At 40.7% G+C, this 26,290-nt stretch overlaps 2 protein-coding genes across 3 annotated transcripts in view; one reads left to right on the top strand and one right to left on the bottom strand.

The window, feature by feature from the left end:
• The first annotated feature begins 1,302 nt into the window (after window positions 1–1,302).
• CCDC89 (coiled-coil domain containing 89) lies at window positions 1,303–4,487 on the top strand. Its single transcript, XM_063444766.1, has 3 exons — window positions 1,303–1,355; window positions 2,315–3,098; window positions 3,669–4,487. The coding sequence occupies exons 2-3, from the start codon at window positions 2,508–2,510 to the stop codon at window positions 4,089–4,091; spliced, it is 1,014 nt and encodes a 337-aa protein (XP_063300836.1). The 5' UTR covers window positions 1,303–1,355; window positions 2,315–2,507; the 3' UTR covers window positions 4,092–4,487.
• Window positions 4,488–13,478: 8,991 nt separating this feature from the next.
• Window positions 13,479–26,290, bottom strand: part of MYO1A (myosin IA) — a 124,697-nt gene continuing 111,885 nt past the window's right edge. For both annotated transcript variants that reach the window (XM_063427250.1, XM_063427244.1), the window contains 4 exons: window positions 25,077–25,209; window positions 22,091–22,240; window positions 15,999–16,126; window positions 13,479–14,359 (listed from right to left, as the gene is read on the bottom strand). In XM_063427250.1, the coding sequence (XP_063283320.1) occupies window positions 14,239–14,359; window positions 15,999–16,126; window positions 22,091–22,240; window positions 25,077–25,209 (532 nt within the window). In that variant the 3' untranslated portion in view covers window positions 13,479–14,238. The remainder of the gene's footprint in view (window positions 14,360–15,998; window positions 16,127–22,090; window positions 22,241–25,076; window positions 25,210–26,290) is intronic.

A 26,290-nucleotide genomic window follows, 5' to 3' on the forward strand; every position in this document is an offset into this window, starting at 1 on the left:
TGCATACAGCCTCCTCATACATACAAACACAATTATTACAATTACTTATATAGCACCAACATATTCTGCAGCGCAGTACAATAGGTAAAACAAGTCAAACAATTAATTATAATTCAACATGTTGACATACAGGAACACAAGCAGCATCCCACACATGCAACCACAAGTAGCCTCCAAACACGTGTTTGGAGGTTGCTTGTATGGTTGAACATGTGGGGGATGCTGCTTGTGATGTCACCAACAAACACAGAGGAAGTGTTTAATTAAATGTGCTTTATGTCTTTATTTTAATGGGGGGGGGGGGGGGGGGGGGAGCGTAAGGCAAGTTATTAAGGGGTACTCCACTCAAAAACAATGTTTTATTAAAACACTGTTTTTGGTTGGATTAACCCTTAAAGCAGAGCTGTCCAACCTGCGGCCCCCCAGATGTTGCTGAACTACAACTCCCGTGATTCCCTGGCTATCTTTTTAATTGGTAGAATACTGGGAGTTGTAGTTCAGCAACATCTGGGGGGCCGCAGGTTGGACAGCTCTGCTTTAAAGTATATCTGGCCCTGTTTGGGGGACGCCATGACTCACACAGCCATGCTGGGTAGCGCGCACATATCTGTATGACAGCTGCACAAAGACCTTGCACCGGGAGGGGGGCCCTTGATCTCCTATTGACCGAGGGCCCTATAAGTTGTCAGTCCGCCCCTGAGTATATAATATGTGAGGGTACAGTAAATAAGTAAGAGGAAAATTACAGCTAAACACAAAAACAGCAGAGATGTAAAAACAGCGCTGGTCTCAAACGGTAAGAAAATTGAAAAGCGGTCTGGTCACTAATGGGCTAAATCAGCAGAAAATGGTGTTGAGATTCTGCAGCCCACAAACCCATTTGCCTCCTTGCTAGCCTTCCCCTGGATTTAACATGAACTACTGTGGCTCATGGTTTCCACTCGGGCATAATAAACTAGACATGCTCTTTCACCTTGCATTGGAGAGGGGTTATCACTTCCCTTATTAACCAGTAAACTGCATGCATAATATCAAGCAGCATAAATGTGATTTAACTCATATTTACATCTGTATTTTCACTTTTTTGTTTCTATTAATCTTGCACTTTGAGCTGTGTAGGGCTGCCTGGCATAGCCTTGCTGACATGTTCACTACTGAAACTGACATAGAAATAAACTAACAATCTTCAGCTACTTCCTGCATCGAATGCTGCTGGATGTTAGTTACACTTGCTCTAATGAGCAGAGTCCCTGGTTACCATGGCACAGGTCTATAGGCTGGCTTCCCGTTCCCCGTTTCTATGGAAATGCAATGTAACTTCCTGTTGTGATTTCTTTTCAGTCAGTTAGTATTCGGTGAGTATGTGTTTACTTCTCACAGTAAATCGTTTTCACTTTTCTTCACCAGATTATGTTTGTAAAAGTCTAGTTAGTGCATGCAAACCCTCATTTAGTGACCATTTATTGTTATGTTTATGTGCCAGGCTCGGCCAGCAGCAGAGAAATAGAGGTGGGATACTCAGTGATTGCAAGGACCCTGCATTGTTACTCCAGTATTATTAACCCTTGGTGAAATTCTTACTCTTCATTGTATCCCTATGAAAGCTGTTCTTAGGATGTGGATATATGTTCTTGTAGTAACTTTGTGTTGTGTTTGCAGTTGCATAATTGTGTCTTTTACTTACAGAGCAAGCTATATTTGTTTTTGCAGACCGAGCAAACAAATACATTAATTAAAACATTCAAGGCATATTTATCCCTATGCAAGTACAGCAGCTTTGGAATTTAAAAGTTATGTGATTGTATTTGTTGTGGTTGCATGGAAATGCACGTTTTTGGAGTCTTTTGCGCATGTAATGCAAATAAAAATGGTGGGTCAATTTCTTCACACTGTGTCTTTACTTAGTTATACATACCTCTAACCAACATGACTAATTAGTTTTAGTTGTTTGCCAGATATGAATCCCAATTTTTTTGTTCACACGTATTTAAAAAAACATTTTAAGGAATGTACTAAGCTCTGAAGTCAGTATGTTCTTGGCACATGTTAAATGTTAATAGATTTTTTTCTGCATTTTCACTAAATACCTGAAATATATGGCTGGATGAAATAACTTAAATTATTCAAATTAAAACATATTCCATTTGGTGCTTTTCAAAAAATACAGTTTTGTGGAATGGATGAGTACATTTGAAATATGGGTACCTTTTCAGTTATTTTTAAATTCTGCGCTAAATACTGGGTTATATACAAGAACCCCTACTTGTTCTATAAACTAAGATGAAAATTCTTTTTTTCTACATTTTTATTTTAGGTTGAAACTAACAAAACAATGTATTTCTGAGGTTTTGCCTTTTCCAGTATATGAATGTCAAGCTTCCAGTTAAGTCAAGCCTCTTCCAACCTTGCTGGTTGGCCAATAGAGATACCGATAGTCTTATGAGATTTGGAGTAAACAATCACTAAAAAAAAAAAATAACTGTGTCAAAACTAAGCATTTCTTTGATATGCCAGGAGACACAAGGCATGGTCATGGTGATGACCCAAATGAAAGCATTTCTTCTCTGCCAAAGGTAGCCTCACTTCCATGGGACATGAAGACAGAGAATGCAATGCTGAGATCTCGTCTGGAAGAGCAATCTCAGCTAATATGCTTACTGAAACAGCGTGCTGATGGCACAATCCATCGGTGCCAAGGCCTAGAAAGGATAAATGAAGAGCTAGAGAGAAGAAGTAAAGAGCTGGCTGAAAAGTTTGAAGCAGAGCAGAAGAGGGCTGATAAACTGGATGAGAGTTTCAACTTGCTGGCTGCCAATCACCAACAGATGATTCATTTCAAGGATGAATACAAAAAACAGAATGATGAGTTACGACGTGAGTGTGAGAAGCTTTGTAACAATGCTCAACCTGAGCTGCTGGAGAAGGACCGGAGCATCCACCAGCTGAATGACCAGCTACAAGCAATGGAAAAGGTGCAGCGGGAGCAGAGCCTGAGGCATGAGGAAGAGTTGGAGTCCATGGAAGAAAGACTGGGACAACTAATGGAGAAACACCAGGGACAAACTATAGAGTTAGACTCACTGAAACTGAAACTAACGGTAAGATAGTGCTAACCTTTATCCATTATGCCATGCACTTCTGTCTGCCTTTCATTTGTGTATGGTGCAGAGAGTAACATGTACTCACTCTTATTTAGAGAGTGACTTATAATTATATATTTTTGAGTAATAAACCTTTTGTCCAGAATGACTGCATGGAATAAAATTAGGTTTCATAGACTTAAATAAGTGTCCCTTGATTGGTGGAGCCCCTTTCTGGTCCAGAGTCTTCCATCCCCTGACACTTGATGTTTAACTGTAGAAGCTTAAAGGAACATTCAAATCCTGCTAACAGCAACAAACTAAAATTAAAAATTCCTGTGTATTCTTTTTTAGTAAAACCCCTTAAAAATAATTGAAATGATTGATATTAAAATATTGACTGTAAGCTCGTTTTCAGCAGGGTCCTCATTAACCTAGTGTTCCTCTCAAAGCTTGTAATAGTTTGTCTCATTTGTAGTTAAATCCCCACCTTTATAAAATTGTAAAGTACTGCAGAATAAATTGGCGCTATATAAATGGCAATAATAATGAAAATGGAAATTCTTTTTGTCTTCTTGTTTCATGCAGAATTCGCAAGAATTGTGCTGTCAGTCGCAGGAAGAATTACTGCGCATGGTGGAAGCACGCAGAGTTGAACAGAAGGAAGCAGAAAGGCGTATTAGTGAAATGACAAAGGAGAAAGAGGACCTGCTCAAGTTGTGTATGGACAGAGGGAAATCCATACAAGACAAGCAAAAAGAGATTGCTGAGCTTAGTGATAGGTTGCAAGACACTGAAAAGGCACGGCAGAGAGCAGAGGAGAAGTTTCATCAAGACACTGCTGCAGTGGATGCAGATATCAGAGTGTCAGAGCTACACAAAAAGCTGGAGGAAAGTGATAAGGAACTGGGTCAGCTCAGGAGGGAATTTGAAGCCTACAAAATTCACAGCGGGAACTTGTTATCCAAGGAAAGAGAACTGAATGCAAAACTACGGCACTTGATTGGTTGAAAACACTCATGATAATATTATGAAATGCCCTATTTTTTATGAAATTTGACATATTGTTTTAAAAGTCATTTTAGAATGACATATTCGAATTAAGATTAAACATAGAATGTGACGGCAGATAAGAACCAATCGGCCCATCTGCTCTGCCCAGTTTTCGAAATACCTAAGTTAGTCCCTGGCCTAATCTTAAGTCTAGGAGAGCCTTATGCCTATCCCATGCATGCTTAATTCCCTCACTGTGTTAACAGCTGGAAGGCTATTTCATGCGTCCACTACCGTCTCTGTAAAGTAATACTTCCTGAAATTATTTTTAACCTTTTGCCCCTCTAATTTAAGACTATGTCCTCCTCCTTTACTGTGTTGATTCCTTTTAAGTATTTAAATGTTTCTATCATATCCCCCCTGTCTCGTCTTTCCACCAAGCTATACATGTTAAGATCCTTTATCCTTTCCTGGTAAGTTTTATCCTGCAATCCATGAACCAGTTTAGTAGCCCTTCTCTGAACTCTTTCCAAAGTATCAATATCCTTCTGAAGATATGGTCTCCAGTACTGTGTACAATACTCCAAGTGAGGTCTCACCAGTGTTCTGTACAATGGCATAAGTACTTCCCTCTTTCTACTGCTAATACCTCTCCCTATACAACCAAGCATTCTGCTAGCATTTCCTGCTGCTCTCTTACATTGTCTGCCTACCTTTAAGTCTTCAGAAATAATTACTCCTAAATCCCTTCCCTCACATGTTGAGGTTAGTAGTGTATCAAATATTCTATACTCTGCCCTTGGGTTTTTACCCCCAAGATGCATTATCTTGCACTTATCCACATTAAATGTGTTGCCACAGCTCTGACCATTTTTCTAGTTAACCTAAATCATTTGCCATTTGGCTTATCCCTCCTGGAATATCAACCCTGTTGCAAATTTTAGTATCATCAGCAAAAATACATACCTTACCATCAAGACCTTATGCAATATCACTAATAAAAATATTAAAGAGAATGGGTCCAAGTACAGATCCCTAAGGTACCACACTGGTAACTAGACCTTGCTTTGAATATACTCCATTGACTACAACCCTCTGTTGCCTGTCATTCAGCCACTGCCTAAGCCATTCAACAATATTGGAATGTGTCAAAATCCTTACTGAAATCTAGGTAAGCAATGTCTACTGCACCACCCTGATCTATTTATTATTTTAGTTACCCAATAAAAAAAAATCAATAAGATTACTTTGGCATGATCTCCCTGAAGTAAACCCATGCTGTCTCTGATCTTGAAATCCATGTGATTTTAGATGTTCAACAATCCTATCCTTTAACATGGTTTCCATCACTTTCCCCACTACTGAAGTAAGGCTTCCTGGTCTACAGTTGCCCGACTGCTCCCTACTACCTTTCTTGTGAATGGGTACAACATTTGCTAATTTCCAATCTTCTGGGACTACTCCTGTTAACAATGATTGGATAAATAAATCTGTGAATGGTTTTGCTAGTACACCACTAAGCTCTTTTAATAACTTTATGTCTTTATTTTGTACAGTTGAAATAGAACCTCTTCCTCTGTAAACTCACATGTAACAAATGACTCATTTGTTCTTTTTTTTAACTGAAGTCCCTCTCCTTCATTTTCAGCATAAAATACAGAACAAAAATATTAATTTAGGCAGTCAGCTAGACCTTTATCCTCTTCTACATACTTGCCTTCTTTTTTTTTTTTCTTTTTTTTTTATTCTTTATTTTGGTTGTGCATAGAACATCATACATGCTTGCGATACCACAACGGTTTATGCAAACAGAGTCATAAACAGAAAGAAAGTAAACATATAACACTTATGGTTTAAATATCAGGCACAATTTTTTTTTTTTTTGTTAGAGAGAGTGCGACGCGATGCTTTGTAGTCTAGAATTGCGTTGCCTAAACTGTGTACCGCAGTGTGACTAACTAGAGTGCTAGTATGTAGCAGTTGAGGGTCTATTTTCAATGAGTAACCATTATTTACGTGTTAAGTTTTGTCCACATATTAAGTGAGGTGCATGTTTGTTTGATATTTCCTAGCTGAGGTGTGTAGGGCAGAGGTAATATCAGCTGGACCATAGACAGAGTGAGCAAGATAAATTTGCAGTCCTGTAGCTGACTTACGGCATTACATGGTATCTTGGTATTTGTTGGGCTGTTGCAGTAGGTATAACAATACATTTGAGGGTTGTGAATTGATTAGCTTGAGAGGTAGTGACATGTACCTATACCCTTGTCTTCGGATGGCTGGATAGTGTGAGTCATTGCACACTTTATTAGTGCAGTTAGAGCTAAGTAGTCGCGTGTATGTGTGTACACCAGGGAGAAATGGAGTCGTCCCGGTATGTCAGTCTGTTCGTAGTCTCATGGTTAATGAGTGTGTGTGGGATGTGCGAGTACCTGGTGTGCGTGCGGTGTAATTAGGGCGCTTGCGGTCTGGTCGGTCTAGCCAAGTGGTAATTAGTATAGCCTACATATTGTAAAGCATTAAAGGCCCACATTGATAGAGTACGGTCAGTCAAGTTAAAGTAAAATGAGCAACGTAAAATGGGAACGAAAAAAGGGTAGTAACGGCATCCAGTTAACCATAGAGGCAGCAATAGTTAGGCATATCTGCAACCTTTGTAAGCAGTAAACGTTAGCTACACATCGGTCCGTTAACATTAGGCTGTGTACTAACTGTCCCGGCCGCGCCTAGGCGGCAAATGGAGAGCGACCTGTCCTTTGAAAGGGGAGAACGCCAACTTTTCTCCGTGTTCTGCCCGCTGTTTAGGTGGTCTCACGAGGCCTCCGTGGTACAAAGGTAGTGATGTTAGCCGGGTCCCAGTTGTGCGGTGCGGCAGATGGGTGGTGGATGGCCTTAGAGAGGGAGTCGGGAGGGAGACCCACGTCTCCTAGGATCCCAGCCGCTTCTTCCAACTTGTGCACCGGATATGAGTTCCCTCCATGGGTGATCATCAGGGTCTGGGCCGCTCTCCACCTGTAGGTGATGGTATGTGAGCGGAGCAACGTTGTGAGAGGCTGCATGGTTCTTCGCCAATTTAGTGTGTCCCCGGATAGATCCGCGAAGAAAGTTAGTGAAGAGTTTTCAAATGTGTAAGGTGAGTGTCCCCGCAAGGCATTAAGCACCGCCGCTTTATCCTGGCTTGTTTGAAAGCCTACTATCAGGTCCCTGGGGGCCTCTTGTTGGGGCTTTCGTGGGTTTGGGTATTCTGAACAGTTTTTCTATTGCCATCAGTTTTGCCTGTTTCAGGGGCATGATTGAGCCCAGAAGGCGTCTCAAAAAATGCGGTAATTCCGCGTCCGGCACCGTCTCCGTCACCCCTCTTATCGTTAGGTTCTTAGACCGCCTAGCGTCCTCCATGGATGCAATTTTTCTTTCCAGGGCGGTATGGTGTTTTCGCAGAGACCGTATCTCTGATTGGAGGTGCGTTATTTGCTGTTTATTGTTGTGTGAGTCCGTTTCCAGCGTTCCCATGTGGCCTGTCAGGCCGTGGAGGTCGGCCCGGAGAGCGTCCACGTCCGCCTGTATATCCCGTCGGAGGCCCGACAGCAGTTCCAGCATGTCTGCCTTAGTTACCGGGGATGTGTCCTTTTGGGTGGAGGGTTGTGCCGGGTTCACTGTTGGTCTTTGAGGTTCCAGCATGAGAAGGTCTCCCGACCCCAGGGTGTGGTCATCCGAAAAGTCGTAGCTGTCGTCTGGGTAAGACGCCATCTTGGCTTGTGAGGCTCCATGGGCCTGCCGCCAAAAGTCTGCAATGTTCGTGCTCTGGTGCGTTTTTTCCGCTTTCTGCTTTTTAGATTTCCGTCCCATCCTGATGTGGATGGTTGGGGCTCCCTCTGGATTGGTTTTCGTTAAGTTTTGCCGTGTGTTTTGTGTGTAATATAGGCCGTTTTCTGGGAGCTCAGATGCGATGCGACCGTTCAGGTTAGCTGCTAGTCTCCGCCCCCCCTTCTTTTGTTTTTAATCTAACTAATCTTTGTTTTACTTTCCTTTTCTCATTTATGTATCTTTAAAAAAAAAAAAGTATTCCCCCTTTTTACTGACTCTGTGTGTGCTTTGGAGGCTCTTACAACTGCTTTTTTGTTTTTTTACTATTTTGGCCACTTCTGCGGAGCGCCACAGTGGTTTCTTAATTAGTCTGCTCTTCCTGACAAGCCTAATTGAATTTAATGTTGCTTTCAGTAGTGCAACTTTTAAATAATCCCATTTCTCCTGGACTCCATTTAAACTGATCCAGTCTGATTATAAATAATAATAGCAAAGTATTTAACCAGGAAAGGTACATTCAGATTGCTCTTGTTTTAAAGTACATCCTGGGGATTCTACTTTAGCCCCACATCCAGAATATTTTGTGAGAGATGTAATTGCAAGATGTAATTTTTTGTTTGTGTTCATTCAGAATTCCATTAAACAAGATTTTTAATTTTTTTTAATTTTGTCTCTTTTTTTTTTCTCCATAGGCAGAACATAGGGACAAGCCTTGACATTTAGTCCTCACAATAACACCTTTAAGTAATTCTAGCTTTTATTGTTGAATTAAAGTTTGTATTGCTATATAAAACACAGAATATGAACTTTTCAGCTGTTAATTTCTCATAAAACTAATTTTTCCTTTCTAGTAAATAAAGCTGCTTGTGCATGTGCAATGCAGTTGCTACCAACATCTTACTCACTAGTGAATGTGTATCATTCATTTATTTATAGTTTTTTTACTGAATGAGATAATGCTGTGTTAAGGATTACATGAATTAGTAATTTGCCTCATTAGCAAACATCCACGTTCTGTTATAGGTGAGACCAGAGATTGGCTTAGAATTCTCTGCCAGTTCCTCATTTCAGCAAATGTCACTAGAGCTAAATGCAACTCAGAGGTGCGGGCATTTGTTGAAAAAGAAGGACATTGAAAGGTTAATGTGAATTTTATACATACGATTTTTTTTGTATTTGATGCATAACGAATTGTAAAGGCACAAAGTTGTGTTCTTTTAAGAATATTAGTAGAACTATATAAAATAGGATTGGATTGAATTTTGTATGGAGAAATCACAGGACAAATTTGCAATGGCCCCAAACTTTGTGGAGTATTTACAGGGATACTCCGGGCACCAGTACAACTCGAAAGCATTTGACCTCATTAATAAAATCCACAAAAAAATAAATAAATGTAATGCAAAATGCATCATGGAACCTATAAAAGTTTTTGGAATGTATGCACACAGCTCAACCATTGACAGTACTAAGTGAACTACAATGAACCTGCATTAGAAGAATAGTATAGTAAGGATATCACTTCTTGTTTGTCTGCAGTTTTTCTGACTGTCTGACAGGATGTGAAGTAAAAGCAGCTTTCCTACTTTATATTGTTCTACTAAAGTAAGGACTCTTAAATTGGCACAACATTGTGGCTTCACCACAATTCCCCTTTAAGCATCTTGTAAACATTTTTTTACAAATTACTTGCACCGTATTCAACTAATCTAGGGCATTATATGCAGTCCTACATAAAGTAGACTTTGTGTGTGCAGGGTTAAAAAATATCAATGGAGCTCCACTCTGTCTGCTAGTGCAGTTTTTGGTGGCCTCAGACTTTTTGATGAGCTACTTACAGTGCTGCTGGAGCCAGCACAGCAAATAGCCCTTTAATTAAGCATAGTGCTCACACTACTAACTCCAGGTATCAATGGATACCTTGGGCTCCCCTTAATGTGCTGGGGCAATTTAAGTACTGCAATTTAACATATGTTTCAATGACCCAACCCCAGTCAGCCATAGGAAATGTTAGTATAAACTGTTTTAAAATAGCTCAACACAATAAATGCTCCCCTGAGTGGTTTCCCTGTCCAGTTAGTGTAACCACTGTTCCTTAACTTTGAACTTGCAACAGTGTCTCTAGGAACATTCAGTACCTTCTGTTCCTTTTTATATGAAGTGTGATGATCTCTTCCCTGTCTTTTGACTTAACTGTATTTCTAATATGCAGCCAAACGTGACACTCAACAAACCCTTAGCCAGTTCAGGAATTTCAGGTGTTCCAGCTCAAGCATACTTGGTGCAACTAATGAAGCCCTTGATAGTGGCATCCGGTGTGCTTAAGACAACACTGTTTTGCATATTTGTGCTGTGCTGTGAGGGATTCTATTCAGGGGGTTGAATAATTTTGAGACTGTAAAAGTCATTATAAGTTGCATTTTCAGTTGAATTTGGGGAAACCATTTGAAGCATTCATTGTGTTCAGCTATTTCAATTGCTCTTGCTTGATCTGTTCATTGCAAACAGCTGAACATATGTACATTTTGACTATAAACCTGATTTTCAATGAGGGTTGAAAAATTATGATTACAACTGTATAGGATGTTAAAGGACCACTATAGGCACCCAGACCACTTCAGCTTAATGAGGTGGTCTGGGTGCCTGGTCCAGCTAGGTTTAACCCTTTTTTCTATAAACATAGCAGTTTCAGAGAAACTGCTATGTTTGGAAATGGGTTAATCCAGCCTCTAGTGGCTGTCTCACTGACAGCCGCTAGAGGCGCTTCCACGCTTCTCACTGTGATTTTCACAGTGAGAAGACGCCAGCGTCCATAGGAAAGCATTGTGAATCCTTTCCTATGGACTAGCTGAATGCGCGCGCGGCTCCTGCCGCGCATGTGCATTCAGCCGAAGAGGAGGAGAGCTCCCCGCTCTGGGGAAAGAGGTAAGTTTAACCCCTTCCACCCCCTAGAGCCCGGCGGGAGGGGGACCCTGAGGGTGGGGGCACCCTCAGGGCACTATAGTGCCAGGAAAACGAGTATGTTTTCCTGGCACTATAGTGGTCCTTTAAATGAAAGCCTTTTCTGTCCTTTAAAAAATTATATGTAATATGCACTTGAAGAGAAACCCTTAAATTACAGTGGAACAATCTTATAGCTCTAGGTCAAGGTTTTGATTTTGGTTCAGTTGCAGGGATGCGCAATTCCTAGCATCCGACGCCTGGAACATGCAGTTCCGGGCGCCAAGCAGGTAGTTATTTTATTTCTATTAGCCCTGACTCGGGCTAGCAGCAGAGTGACTGATCGGGTTTTTCAGTCTATGACCGAGGACCCGACATCGGGAGGGGGCCCTGCAGCTTGCCCAATGTGCCGCCGGGTGCGAGGCCCCTCCCATCTGCCCAGGGAGAGAGCCAGCACAGTCTGAAGCTCCACCAGGTGTGAGCTGCAGACTGTGCAGTATCTCACTATCTCTGGCCAATCAGAGCATTGCCACAGGTTACCATGGCAACGCTCTGACTTCTGGAGCTTGCGATATACAGCACAGTCTGCAGCTCACATCTGACGGAGCTGCAGACTGGAGAGACAGACCACCGGACCAACAGGGAGCCAGGACACTGAAAAAAAAAATGGTATATCTAGCACCAGTCACCCCCTCCCTCAGTCACGTCACCAGTCACCCCCTCCCTCACTCTGTCATCAGTCACCCCCTCCGTCACTGTGTCACCCCCTATCTCCCACACTCTGCCACCAGGCACCCCCTCCCTCACTCTGCCACCTCCTCACTCTGCCACCTATCACCCCCTCACTCTGCCACCTTTCATCCCCTCACTCTGCCACCTGTCACTCCCTCCTATGCTCTGTCACCCCCTCCCTCCCACGCTCTGCCACCTGTCACCCCCTCACTCTGCCATCCCTATACCACCCAACACTATGTGTCCTACCCATACTACATCCCTATCACCCCACACTATGAGCCCTACACCCCTATCCCACCCCACACTATGTGCCCTACACACACTGCATCCCTATCCCACCCCACAGTATGTGCCCTACACACACTGCATCCCTATCCCACCCCACACTATGTGCCCTACACACACTACATCCCTATCCCACCCCACACTATGTGCCCTACACACACTACATCCCTATCCCACCCCACACTGTGTGCCTTACACGCACTACATCCCTATTCCACCCCACACTATGTGCCTTACACACTCTACATAACCTACAAACATACAAACTGCATCCCTCTCCCACACTATAGTATGTTCCGTACATCCATATTCCGCACAACACCATGTTCCATACACACACTACATAACCTGCACACTACTTATCTATACTGCACCACACCATGTTCCCTACACACTCTACATAACCTAGACACATATACACACTACATCCCTTTCCCACACCTCACTATATTCCATACACACTCTACATAACCTATACAAATACACACTACATCCTTATCCCACCTCACACTATGTTCTTTACACACACTGCATAACCTACAAACTACATAGCTATTTATTAAAGCTCTTCTTAAAAGGGCGCTCTAGGCACCAGAGCCACTACAGTTTGATGTAGTGGTTCTGGAGTAAAGAGATTTACCCTGTAAGCTCGTCAGTGTAAGCGCTGCCTTTTCTGTAACCAAGCATGTCAATGGATATAAATGGCCTCATGAGGTTGCCTCAATTAATTAAAGTTCTATTTTTTGATAAAGTAAGCTACAATTCTCATTTGGAAAAGATTCTGTTTAAGTTCACTACCTACTTGCATTTGTTGATTGCATTGAAGTATTGTTTGGTCTGTCTTCTAAATTACTATCAATAAAGACCTTTTAAATATGGTTTTGATGAAAAAAAAAAAATAATTGTATCCAGACAAGTAGATTGTCACGGCGGACAAGTAGATTGGGCATATGCTTTAGTCCCTGAACAATTGATTTTTTGGTTGTTGTTTTTTCCAACACCCGTGAGTAGCCCATGTCCTTAAGGAGTTAAAAGCACATTGTATCCGTATGTACCAATATTCTACATACAAGGTTCAAATAGCCCATTTGTCTTCTTGCAAAAGGTGAGTGAAAATGGAGCCCTGGCAAAACAAAATTAGATTACCTGCTGTCTGGCTCATGGGGATAATGACAAAGAAGGGGCAATGGGGCATTGGCTGGCAAGAAGGAGGCAGTGATAAGGGAAAATGGTCATTGTAGGGGAGGAATGGATACAGTTACAGGATAAAAGGGGGCATTGGCTAAGAGGAGGGTGACAGAGAAGGTTAGAGTGAGAATTGGAAGAAGGAGATAGTGAGAATTGGAAGAGTGGCTGTGACATTTGGATGCAGGGTAAATAACAAATAGGAGAGGGTTGCAACTGGCAGGAATATAGTAAGTGATAGACACAGGAACAGGTATAGTTACAATTGAATAAAAAGGGCAAAAACATGTAAGTGAATCCATTCCTGTATATGCCACTTACCATGTGGAGGAAGGTGACTCACAGTTATACAACTACATGAAACTCTACACAAACAGGAGGAGGAGAATCTATGTTCACTGTCTTTGAGTCAACAGTACTTCTTAGGATGTGTTTGAAACAAAAAGGTAGACGCCATTTATGATTTTAAACATACATGTGTATTTAATTTTTATTTGGTGATCCAGTTTCATATCAGGCAGCTTATCACTAAATGCCGTTTTTACTTCAATGGTGTTGAAAAGTTCAGAATTGACTTCTGGATCAAGAACATTCTTCCATGTCACCTGGATTTTTAGAGGCATGTCATGATTTTGTTATATTTGGAGAGAATAACATTCAGATGAAACATGCAGAATGAAATTTACTGGGGTGTTGAAAGTGGAATATTTAGGCATCAACCCAGCCATCCTTTCACAGTGAGCAAGATAGCAGTGCATGGTAAGGTTGAAGATACTGAAGGAATGTGTGTAGGTATATATATGGGCATAGAGTGTGGGTTGTAGAGAAAAAAGAACAGCAATCCCTCTGTCAGTGTACAGACTATGTGTACTAATGTGAGAGATTCTGGATACTGTAGTTGGGCATGCTAGAGAAAGTAAAAAGTGCAGCATAAGGCAGCAGAAAGGCACGTGGTAGTAAATTAAAGATTAGTGTTCTTTGTCGTTAACTTTAAATCAGCTGTGCAACAAAAAAATTATTGATCATCCCTCAGACGCTAAAACAGTCATACTCAGTGAAAGCATATATTAAGGCTTCAAAAAACAATTTCCCTTGTGGAGTCCTGTGAACTGTTGGATTTAACCAAAATCTTCTCTCTCTTCTCAGGGCTGCAACTTGCAGGTACGCTCTTCTCAAACAGTATTCCATGCATCCTCTGGTCATTCCCCACTCGACACTATACATACACTTCAATTCTTTGGCTTCCTTTCTTTTTGAAGGTAGGGCCTTTTCCATTTGGTGTGCCTGTTTCCATCAACTTTAGAGTCACTGGGTCCTTCTTGAATCTCACTGGGAACCTGAGCAGAGAATAAATGTTTATTTGAGGCATAAGCAACAACCCCAGTACCAGTTTTATTGCTGTGTGTTTCTGTTTCATCCTTCTAGTTAAGACATTAATTCATTTAAATAAAGTAAATAAATTAAATTATGTAACTGGGCAACTGTTTAATCAACTTGAGAGTTCTCACTGGTTTTACGATGCAGATCATTTTACTCTGCAGTCGTGAAATAATTTATATGGTGTCCATTAAAGTACTGAAGTGTGTAGGAGTAACTGTTATAAAATAATACAGTTATCAAAGGATATAGGAATAAACAGAGTGCAGTCCAGGAGCCTGGATGCAAATCAAGGACTCGTGGGCTGCACCCCTGTGACCACCTGTAATGGAACTCCTAAAGTGAGGGCATAAACCTCCAAAAACGTAAATTTAAAGATATAGTGTCCCACTGAGGGAGACTAAAAACAGGGGCTCCACTAGCGTAAGAAAGAGGGGGAGAGAGGAAAGGAAACCCTACCTTTAATGAATCTAAGGATATGTATAAAATGCAGGGTCCCCCAGTTCCCCTAGCATCCGACTAAATGGATAAGTAGATATATATGTCAGGTAAGAGGGAAAGTAAAATAAGAGGTTAGAAAGAGAAGACCAGAGGATCTAATCAAAAGTCTAATGAAAACATCAAAAGACTCCCTCTCCCTTAAGGTTACCTCAACACCGTGGACAAGCCACTAATGTCTACCTGAACCATTTCTCCCTACTACAGTTAGCCAAAAGAAAATAAATGCATAATACAAAAAAAATAATCATAGTGGTATCAAAGAACGTGCTACCAAATGACATGTTATAAAGAAAAAAGAAAAGAAAACGCTCGACACGCGTTTAGTTAATAATACAGTTACTGAGTAAAATTGTATATTTAAAGGTAAAAATAAAATACTTTTTTTTTAGCTGAATAATTAAACTTTCATTCCTATTGCCTTTGTAAATATATTGGTGTCATCTTAGTAAAAAGTCCATGCCGAAATATCTGTTTCTGTTCATATTTGTGAAGTCTGTGAAATATGTTCCCTGTGTAAGATGTGATCATGCTCTGTAGACAGCTAGGGATGAGCAAATGTTTCCACATATTCATAAATACACATTCATGTTGGTCATATTCGCTCTAATGCAGGGGTTCTCAACCCAGTCCTCAAGGACCCCCTACCAGTCCAAGATTTATAGGGATTACCTGGGTGTGTCTAAGGTGTTAAAAAAAAAAAACACCTTAGACTCTACAGTGTTTTTTTTTTTCTTTTTCTTTTGCTAAACACCTTAGACACACCCAGGTAATCCTGAAATCCTGGACTGGTAGGGGGTCCTTGAGGACTGGGTTGAGAACCCCTGTTCTAATGACACATTTCGACACAGGAGACAAGCAATGAATATAGTTTATCTCTAACCTAAATGATCACTGCACATCTGGCAAGGCCTATCTGGTGTAAAAAAAAAAATCTACAAGCTTCCTAAGGCAGAAAAATGAATCACTGTATAAGAGACCTAGCAATCAAATCTCAAAACTGGGCGATCTGGGATAGATCCAACAGGATACAGTGCACATTAGAGAACAGCTATCTGTGATATTTTCTTCCGTCAAGTCAAAAGAAGCAAATACACATACTCATCACTGATCTGCAGTTTCAATTTCTTTTGTGTTGATTCCAGCACATTTTGATGCAATTTGGCCACAATTTCTATTACATGTTCACTGTTTAAAAGAAAGTCCCCCTTTGCTCCTGCTGTGGATGTCTGTGAATTAAAAAAATTGGAATTATTGGAAGGGACTGAATGGACATGTAAGTATAATAAAAAATTATTATATCTATACATTAGCAATATGCTATATTTGTACAAGTGTGTATGTGATCAGATCATATACATCAACATCCCCAGGGACAGTCCCTGGTTTGTGCTTCTGTCCTTTGAATTGCGTAAACCCAGAATGTATCTATGTGTTTGTCATTAGATATACAACAGGCAGTTCTAACTACAATAAATGGATTCTACTTTTGTTTTGTCACGCATTCCAAGTAATTTAAAGTAGTTTTGTTCATCTTATAATATAGCTGTAGATACATTTCCATGCCTCTTATGAAACTTAGTATCAAGCTCACAAGGTCTAAATAAAGAATATCTCATACAAATGACTGATTTATGACACTGACACAGTTGCAATGCATGGAAGTGTGACAGGTAATTATAATAACTGCACAAACACCATTCAGTACTGTGGTGTTGCATCCTTTAGTGGTCTATCCATAAATCAATATGTAGAGGTGAGTTGACCAACTAGCAAAATATAATTCAAAGAGCATAGATGGAAAACAAATCTGTTTAATATAACCAAGCGCAGATTATTTTTTATCATTCAATGTGTTTTGAGTGATAAGTTAAGTAACAGTACAGTTTTACATAGATATCATCAGGGTATGTCTAGACCAAATACAGGCAAATTCAGCATAAATATAAAGAATTTTTTATTTTTTTTGGATCGTTCTCCACTGTTATTACTCTTTCAACAGTAGATTCAAGCCATAGTATGAGTGTATTTCTATTGGCAATCAAGCTGCTTTTATAATGTGCAGTAGAACTGATCGTTTGTATCTCCCTACTGAGTGTGGGAACGTGGGTAGAAGAAACAGGGCAGAGGGAGTTCTGTTAATTTTGATAGGATTTTGTGTACTTTTAACCAAAATGGTTGAATGCAGTGGAACTTCCACCAGAAGTGTATGTATGATCCTAGCTCTTTGCCACATCTCCAGCACTTTGGGCTTGCAGAGGGAGAATAGTTTGAGATCAATTTTAAGCGGTTTGGTACCAATGAGTGTCTTTTTATATTAGGTACATATAGAGGAAAGCAAGTACACAAATCTTATTTCACTGTCTGTCACCTAGACTAATATAGTCCTAGAGTAATCCTCTTATGGGTTTTCCTCTTATCAAGACCAATTGACGATTGGGTACAAGCAGAACAAAAATTCCTACACAAAATAACCCTAGCAGCTAGACAAGCCATGAATGAAATCATTTGAGAAGGTATGGAAACTCTGGATGGCCGTGGATTGAGGGCGACGTGGTCAGGGAAGAGGGGACAAGGAAGGTCTCGCCTTGCGGTTGGCCCTCCAGTCTCTTCTGGTCCACAAACACAACCCAGACTAAAGCCCTACCCAACAGGGGCCACCACGGAGTACTCGTAACAGACAGATTTCAACCCTTAGAGCACATTAGAACTGACTCTCCAGAATGCTTTAAACTCTTATCTGTTTCTATCTATCTTATTCTCCCCACTTTGGTATCTTGATTCAAAGAACAAGAATGTGACAACTATAGGGCCACGATCCCCTGAAAGGACAAGTGGAAAGTTCTAGAAAAACCTTAGCAATATAAACAGATGCATTACTTAGTGAAACAACCAGATACTCAATTTATACCTCTCCTTTCACCTCTTTACTACCCTGAGTGTTATATTAAAAAACCTTGTCGGCAGACACAAACATCAGCTACAAAGAACAGCAAACAAAGACAATAGCTAACTTTCTGTCTATGAAAAAAGTGTACAAAATACCAAATGTACCTGTGACCTGTGCATTTTATCACAATATTGAAGTAAAAAAAAAAGGGAAGGTGGGAACAATCTGAGGCACTCAACAGTAGTGAGATATCAAGTGAAGGTGTAAGATATCATCATGTAGAGAGATAAGGTGGGTTTTATTGTGTGCACAGCTGTTCAAAGGGTGTTAGTGACCTTCTAGCATCTGTGGTACAAAGTAATTTGGCAGTTAAGTGTACCAGTCAGGACTGGTTGAATTCCAGTGGTGTTATAGTTATAGATGGTGCTTGAGGCAAGAGTCATGGAAGCGAGTTTACCGGGTCACTGCTAAGTGTAATTCCAATGCTATCTATAGTTTTTGCCATGGGCCAATAAACAGTTCAATCACACTTTGCAGGTGGAATGCTTTATGACTCAGGGTGATATCAGGTAAGTCTAATCCTCCCCTTTTTTTTTTGGGCCTTTTAAGGATGTGCAATTGCAACCTAGGTTTGCGGTTAGACCAGATTGTCAGTAAATGTGTTTTGCACTTCTGTGAAGAACTGACTAGGTATAAGAATAAACATGGTTTGTAGATGGTATGAGATGTGAGGAAGTATACTCATCTTGAGTACTTGTATCTGACAGAGGAGATATGACAAGTTGATATAATAGACTTTGTTAAGGTACAAAGGTAAGTTTATCTAATGGATTCTTTGTACTATTGTAAAAGGTATTGGTTTTGCATTTCTAGGGTGAGAGTGTCAGGCGCTGAGAGATTTTATATTTGAGATTTTGAGTAATTTATTTTAAGGTTAGATAGCTGGCCAAAGGTGTCAAACTCAGCTAGTACAGCTGGAATGGAAAGTGCAGGGTTAGTGACGTTGAACAACAGGTCATCTGCATATTTCACAATTTTATGATATTTGCAGGAATGAATGCCGGCGATGTCTGCATTGAGAAAGGGTTCTAAGCTCAGGATGAACAGCAACAGTGACAAAGAGCACCCTTGTCTCGTACCATTCTGTATTTTAAAGGAGTTAAAGCCATTAACTACCACTTGGTATGATGAGTTAGTACATAGTGTAGAAATCCAAGCTAGCATAAATGTTCCTTTTCCCAGAGTCTGAAGCACCATATGTAGGAATGACCAATTCACCTTGTAGAACACCTTCTCTGCATCTGTGGAAAATAATATGGTTGGTTAATTCCCCCGTTGGGCCCTATGTATCAGGTTTAGAACTCGGACTGTATTGTCTCAGGCATCCCTACCCATGACAAACCCCACCTGGTCCGACAAAACTAGGGATGAAATAAGAGGTTGCAGCTTCAGTGCCAAAAGTTTGTCAAAGAGCTTCAAATCAGCGTTCAACAGGGAGATTGGTCTGTAACCGGGGCGGCCCAAGGATGGGTCTTTCCCCTCCTTAGGGATGACTGTGATATGGGCAGATAGAGTATGCCTGTCTAGATATTGTTCATCTCAATAGGTACAGTTGCCTAGGTACTAAATTCTTAGAACATTTTTTATATTTTTTGGTAAACCCATCTGGGCTAGGACTCTTTCCCATTTTCGCTAGTTTAAGGGCAAAGAATTTCTTCTGAAGTTATGGAAGATACTATCTGAACAGCGTCCTCGGGTAAAAAGATTTTGGAAAGGTATTTTTATACATATTCCTTTAGGTGTGGGGAAGCAATTATATCTGAAAAAGTAGATGGGACTGAGCAAAGATTGTATAAACTTTCAATATTGTCTAATACCATTTCCTCATTCATGTGGTGTAGTTATTCTTTGTAGTAGATTTTGTGTAAAATATGTCTTTAGTCTTTGATTTTTTAGGCCAGGTCTCTTTGACTGGTTCACCAGAACTCTTTCACTAAAAACTTTGAGTTTTCTCAGAACAGAATTATAAAAAGTTTTCTGACTCCTGTTGGGAGCATATAGTTATATTTTGTTGCTTGTATCATCCCCCCATGTACTTCAAATGTACATTGGCAGAGAATGGAGTAGCCACACCCTTCTTGCGAGCTACTGGTCTGTGGGTGAAGATGCCTGTGGAAAAGTGTTTGTTAGATAAACCTGGAACTGGAGTGAGGAAGTGCATCTCTTAGGGAAAAAAAGCCAACTCTATTCTCTGCGCTTTAAGATTTCTCAGTGCACTTGCTTTTTTCTGTGGAGAATTTTGTCCCTGTAACGGTACTTACCTTGTCCAGGGGCCGGCCGAGGTCCTCTGTTCCCGGCGCGCTCAGGGTGCCGATGGCGGCTGGCGCTGACCGCAGGATGCAGTCACGTGTCCTACCTAGCTCTGAAAGCGTGCCGCGCGTCACGGGCACGCTCTTAAAGGGGAAGTGGGAGCCGAAAATTAAAACGGTCTCCCATTGGCCCCTGTCATCCCACACTCCCCATACTCTCACATTTTGGGGGCGTGGATATGACAGGGGCCAATCAAGAATAAGTTGAAGGTATTTAAACTTACCTCTCCCTTAACTCCCTGCCCTATCGTGGTTTCTGTTTCAGTTCCCTTTAGCGCTTGTTGTGTTCAGTTGTGATTCTTCGTTCTTGACCTTGGCTTTGTTTCTAACTCCGTTTATCTCCTTATCCCTGTATTGTCCTGTTTGCCGGCTTACTGATTTCTGTGTACCAGACCTTGGCTAAGTTTTTGTTTTCGCTGTTTCTCTGTGCCCTTGACCTCGGATCGTTCCTGACTCTGTATTTCTCTCCTCTACGTCGAGTCCGGCCATTCTAAGGTCCGGTAGACGTATCTCTGCTCTTTATTACCATTTGTTGGACTAAATCCTGCGAGTTGGGGTAAACTATCGTGACATTACGATAGGGCCAAGGACCCCGCAGATTTAGCTCAGCAAATGGATTCTCATGAGGCTAGATTTGTAGAGCAGGATCACCATATGGATCAGATAGCTCAGGCCCTCCAGACGCTCTTATCTAGAACTAATCCGGTAAACGTACCAGATCCTCCTGCACCTCTTGTCCCAGATGTATCCACCACGCCTAATGCTTATGCACATTTAACACCTCCTCCTAGGTATGGAGGGGATGCTAAGACGTGCAGGGGATTCATTAATCAAGTGCCATCACTGCCTGCCATCACTCCAACAAGCTCACAAAGGGTGCTTAGTGACGTAAACTGTGCTACAGTGTTTACCACCTTATGTTGCAGAACAATGAGTAAGCCTATGTTTAAATTAATGTAAGCCAAAGTTTCACTAAAGCTTACTTATTGTCATGTTAATGGTATTCCTGGTTGTGTAATCTCCCAGTAGTCGAAAGAATGTCCCAGTACACGAAATTCCCCATCATATCGGAAATAACAGAAACATAATAGCTTATAATATGGAGCTTTCATTCACAAAATGGTATAACTCTGCATGTTGAAAACTTAACATCAAAACAAGTTCCCAGTGTCAGGTATCTGATGTAAACCAATGCATATGTTACCATATCTCCATAAACACAAGCATAGATATATAACAGGTGATATACCATACATAGTAATCAATACCTCGAGAATATGTAGCCCTAAAACCCGGGTGCTCCCCAACAGAAAAGGGGACTCAATTTGGGTAGATCACTTTCCCATATGCAGAAGTATATAAAAAGTTTGTGAGTGTGTTATAATTAGAATCAAGAGGAATGATCCCTATAGTAGCACCTATGGTGCTTGTACCAGGGAAGAGGTTGAGATCCCCATATCGTCAGGTATATCGAGTTTAGTTGTTGTAGGATACAGTGTAAATGTAAAAGCCCTTGGATTCTAATGGTAGGCTGAAAGATTTAACTGATGTGAGTTGCTATTAACTCACAAAATAATAGTGGGTTCCTTAGATCACCATAGAGCATAAATGAGAAAGAAAAAACATTTTGATCTTATGAAACAGCAAGTCTCTCAAATGAAAAATTAACATTTAGGCAAGATTCAAACTATAGGGTAGACATATATGAGAGTATAGGCCATGCATGGTAAACAGTACCTTAAGAAAATGTAGTGTAGATCCCTGAGGCCAGGGTGGTACCAGAGAGACAAGGGGGCCCCAAATAGGTAGATCACATTCCCAGATGTGGGAACATAACTGATTTATGTTGAGTGCTGTATTTTGCCTCAAGAGGAGTGGGCTCACACTGTGAAACCATACAAAAGAGTTCATAAATGGGAAATGATATACAGTACCGGAGTCAGTTGAATAACAAGGAGGCCATCATTGAACTTGCTAACAGCAACGCTGGCAATCTCATCCAACTTAGCAAGGTTCTTCACCGCAGCTTTCGAGTCCGCAAGTGCTAAGTGACTTTTTGTCAATAATAATATCATTGCTGTTCCCTGCATTAATTGAAAAAGCAAAGGGGAAAAAATTCAGGTAATTGGATGAATCTCAAAAAATTTAAGCATTACAAGTTTTGACCAAAACGAAACCTAGAATTTGTCTGTTCAACTCTCTTTCATATTACAGTGAGGGAAAAAAGTAATTGATCCCCTGCTGATATTGAACATTTGCCCACTGACAAAGAAATGATCAGTCTATAATTTTAATGGTAGGTGTATTTTAACAGTGAGAGACAGAATAAAAAATAAAAAAAAAATGCAGAAAAACGCATGTCAAAAAAGTTATACATTTAAAAAAAAGTTATACATTTATTTGCATGTCAATGAGTGAAATAAGTATTAGACCCCTTCCACTTAGTACTTGGTGGCAAAATCCTTGTTGCCAATCACAAAGGTCAGATGTTTCTTGTAGTCGGCCACCAGGTTTGCACACATCTCAGGAGGGATTTTGTCCCACTCCTCTTTGCAGATCCTCTCCAAGTCATTAAGGTTTCAAGGCTGACGTTTGGTAACTCAAACCTTCAGCTCCCTCCACAGATTTTCTATGGGATTAAGGTCAGGAGACTGGCTAGGCCAGGAATGCTTCTTCTTGAGCCACTCCTTTGTTGCCTTGAGCCATTCCTTTGTTGTTTTGGGTCATTGTCATACTGGAATACCCATCCACTACCCATTTGCAATGCCCTTGCTGAGAGAAGGAGGTTCTCACCCAAGATTTGACTTTACATGGACCCGTCCATCGTCCCTTTGATGCGATGCCGTTGTCCTGTCACCTTAGCAGAAAAACACCCCCAAAGCATAATGTTTCCACCCCCATGTTTGACGGTGTGGATGGTGTTCATGGGGTCATAGGCAGCATTTCTCCTTCTGCAAACACAGCGAGTTGAGTTGATGCCAAGGAGCTTGATTTTGGTCTCATCTGACCACAACACTTTCACCCAGTTCTCCTCTGAATCATTCAGATGTTCACTGGCAAACTTCAGATGGGCCTGTACAAGTGATTTCTTGAGCAGGGGGACCTTGCGCTGCAGGATGTCCCAGTATGCTAAATTTCCCATCATATCGGAAATAACAGAAACATAATAGCTTATAATATGGAGCTTTCATTCACAAAATGGTATAACTCTGCATGTTGAAAATTTAACATCAAAACAAGTTCCCAGTGTCAGGTATCTGATGGAAACCAATGCATATGTTACCATATCTCCATAAACAATATTGCAGGAGTGTCGGTCCCTCAAATCAGAGTATTACCCATATCAGAATTTGTGGGGACGGGTGGGTTATAATTTGTAAACATAATGTAACCAAGAGAGTGTATAGAGTAAATAGTGTGTTACCAATTGTTTTCTTGGTGACTATGGTCCCAGCTGCCTTGAGATCATTGACAAGATCCTCCCGTGTAGTTCTGGGCTGATTCCTTACCTCATGATCATTGAAACTCCACGAGGTGAGATCTTGCATGGAGCACCAGATCGAGGGAGACTGACAGTTATTTTGTGCTTCCTCCATTTGCGAATAATCGCACCAACTGTTGTCACCTTCTCACCAAGCTGCTTGGGGATGGTCTTGTAGCCCATTTCAGCCTTGTGTAGGTCTACAATCTTGTCCCTGACATCCTTGGACAGCTCTTTGGTCTTGGCCATGGTGGATAGTTTGGAATCTGATTGATTGATTGCTTCTTTTACACAGGTAATGAGCAGAGATTAGGAGCACTCCTTTTAATAGAGTGCTCCTAATCTTAGCTCATTACCTGTATAAAAGACACCTGGGAGCCAGAAATCTTGCTGATTACAAAGGAATCAAATACTTATTTCACTCATTGACTCATTGACTTATTTCACTCATTGACATGCAAATCAATTTATAACTTTTTTGACATGATAATTTCTTTGTCTGTGGGCAAATGTTCAAAATCAGCAGGGGATCAAATATTTTTTCCCTCACTGTATGTGCATCCACATTTATTATATATAAATTTCTTCAGGAAAACACAGGACTCAATTCACATCAAATATTTATATATGAAACATAATTTAATATGAATACAATCTAAAAAAGTGTGAAGAATTAAGAAATGTTAAGTTCTGCATGGCATTTTAACTGTGAATGTCATAATACTCTTTGATTTTACTGCAACAAAATACACATATTTGCATTTTGTGATGTGAAACGAGTACAACGATGGCCCACCATGTACAAGTTTTATGGGTTTTGGAAACTTACAGGGTCAATTGCCCATTTCAGTTTTTACACAGTGACGTTTGCCAGAAAGGTTTGATGAGCCCATGTTGCCTTTGAGACGTATGGCATCCCAGGAATGAAAATTACCCCCATCATGGCATACTATTTGCAAAAGGAGACAACCCAGGGTATTCAAATGGAATATACTCAGTCAGTCAGTCAAGTCAGTCAGGCAGCAGGGAAGGTGTTAATAAAAATTAAAACTGCTGCAGCTGACAAAAAGGGTAAACAAATTAACATTTTTGACCCTAAAAATTGGATGCATGGAGACTAACGGGGTTGCCAATCACTATCTGCAGCATGAGATTAGAGGTGAGCTGGAGGGAGAGCTAAATCGTTAGAGTATGCTATGCCACCCTAGTGGTATTAAAGTCCTCCTACTGAAATACGGCATAGCACATCCTAATGGAATCAATAGGTTAAATGCAATGTTACGTGTGCTGCATATTTCATTCCAGTAAATGCATTTTTGCTGGACTCATTAAAGAGGAATTGTCTTTAAGCAAATGGGAATAGTTCCTTTTTAAGGGGACAAGGCAGACTACAGTATTGATTGTGTGTGTGTGTGTGTAATAAACAAATAGGACTTTACCTTCCCATCAGCTTTGTTGATTTTTTGAATGCTGGCAGCTACATCCAGCTTACCAGGAACAGAACCTGCAAGCTTCTGAAATTTAGGATTCCTCTGTATTCCAACATAATCTCCTTGGAAAGGTTTGGGAATACTGTAAAGAAATGCAAAGGCTTTCATTATCTTTTTGTCTTGTATTGTAATACGGCTTGTGCCCATGATATTAGACTTTTTCATTGTAAAAGACTGAAGAATATATTGATGCACCAAAAGCAAGGCTGGCCCAAGACATTCTCTTGACTGGTTCCAAGAATAAAATGCTGCTCTCACTCTCAAGTGCACTAAATGCTATTGAACTCACCTTTCACATATACAAAAAGAGTTGCAGTAAAACAATCTACACTGACAAATAGGATTTTTCCAAACACCTTGACAGCAGCTATGTGCAATGTGTAGTGTTAAAGTTAAACACAGTAACATTACTTTCGTAAATCCACCAAGTACAGACTCATTTAGCAACACAAACACCTATTTTTGCTGAATAAAGTTGTTAGTTTACACAGTACATAGACACAATACATATACCTTATTTATTGTAATAATGAAAACATACCCAACATCATCAATGTCACATACTAATTAAAAAATAAAACTGAGGGAGGGTAGGGCTAAGGTAAGGAGTCATGTCGCTCAATCCCCCATCAGCAGTAGAGCATGGCTTCTGAGAGTTTGAACACCTCGACGATGAGGACTGTTGACACCTCTGCCACCACTGCCTCCATGACCACAATTAGTTGTTTTCAGACTTAGAATAGTAGGATTAGCAGCATTTCAGGTACGTCTGATTCTAAACTCATGAGACGATAACCAATACCACCGCCATCAACTGTACTGGCACCATTAACATTTCCGTTAGCCTTAATCAACAAAGTGCTAATGTACAGGCTAGTGTTTCAACAGCTTCCACTGCCACCTACAACTTGACCAACCACAAGACAAATGGTAGGGAATAATGTATAGTGCCAAATTAGCAAAGTTTGGGTTCACTTCAAGCATCTCCAAGCAGGCAGACTTGCAAAGTGCAAATTGTGTGACAAGAAAGTAAAAAGGGGACGAGTGAATGGTTATCTCACTAGTGACAGTATGAAGTAACATCTGCAAAGAGATCACAAGTCTTTATCACTAAGGGAAGAAGCAAAACAAAAATGTACTAGGGCAGACAGCACGTCAACTAG

This window comes from Pelobates fuscus, chromosome 1 (assembly GCF_036172605.1).
Source record: "Pelobates fuscus isolate aPelFus1 chromosome 1, aPelFus1.pri, whole genome shotgun sequence".
Classification (NCBI taxonomy): Eukaryota; Metazoa; Chordata; class Amphibia; order Anura; family Pelobatidae; genus Pelobates; species Pelobates fuscus.

Excerpts from the sequence above, each read along its gene's own strand:
- CCDC89 (XM_063444766.1), top strand. The coding sequence starts at position 2,508 with ATGCCAGGAGACACAAGGCATGGTCATGGTGATGACCCAAATGAAAGC. Across the intron at positions 3,099-3,668 it reads CACTGAAACTGAAACTAACG|AATTCGCAAGAATTGTGCTG; the intron begins GTAAGATAGTGC and ends TGTTTCATGCAG.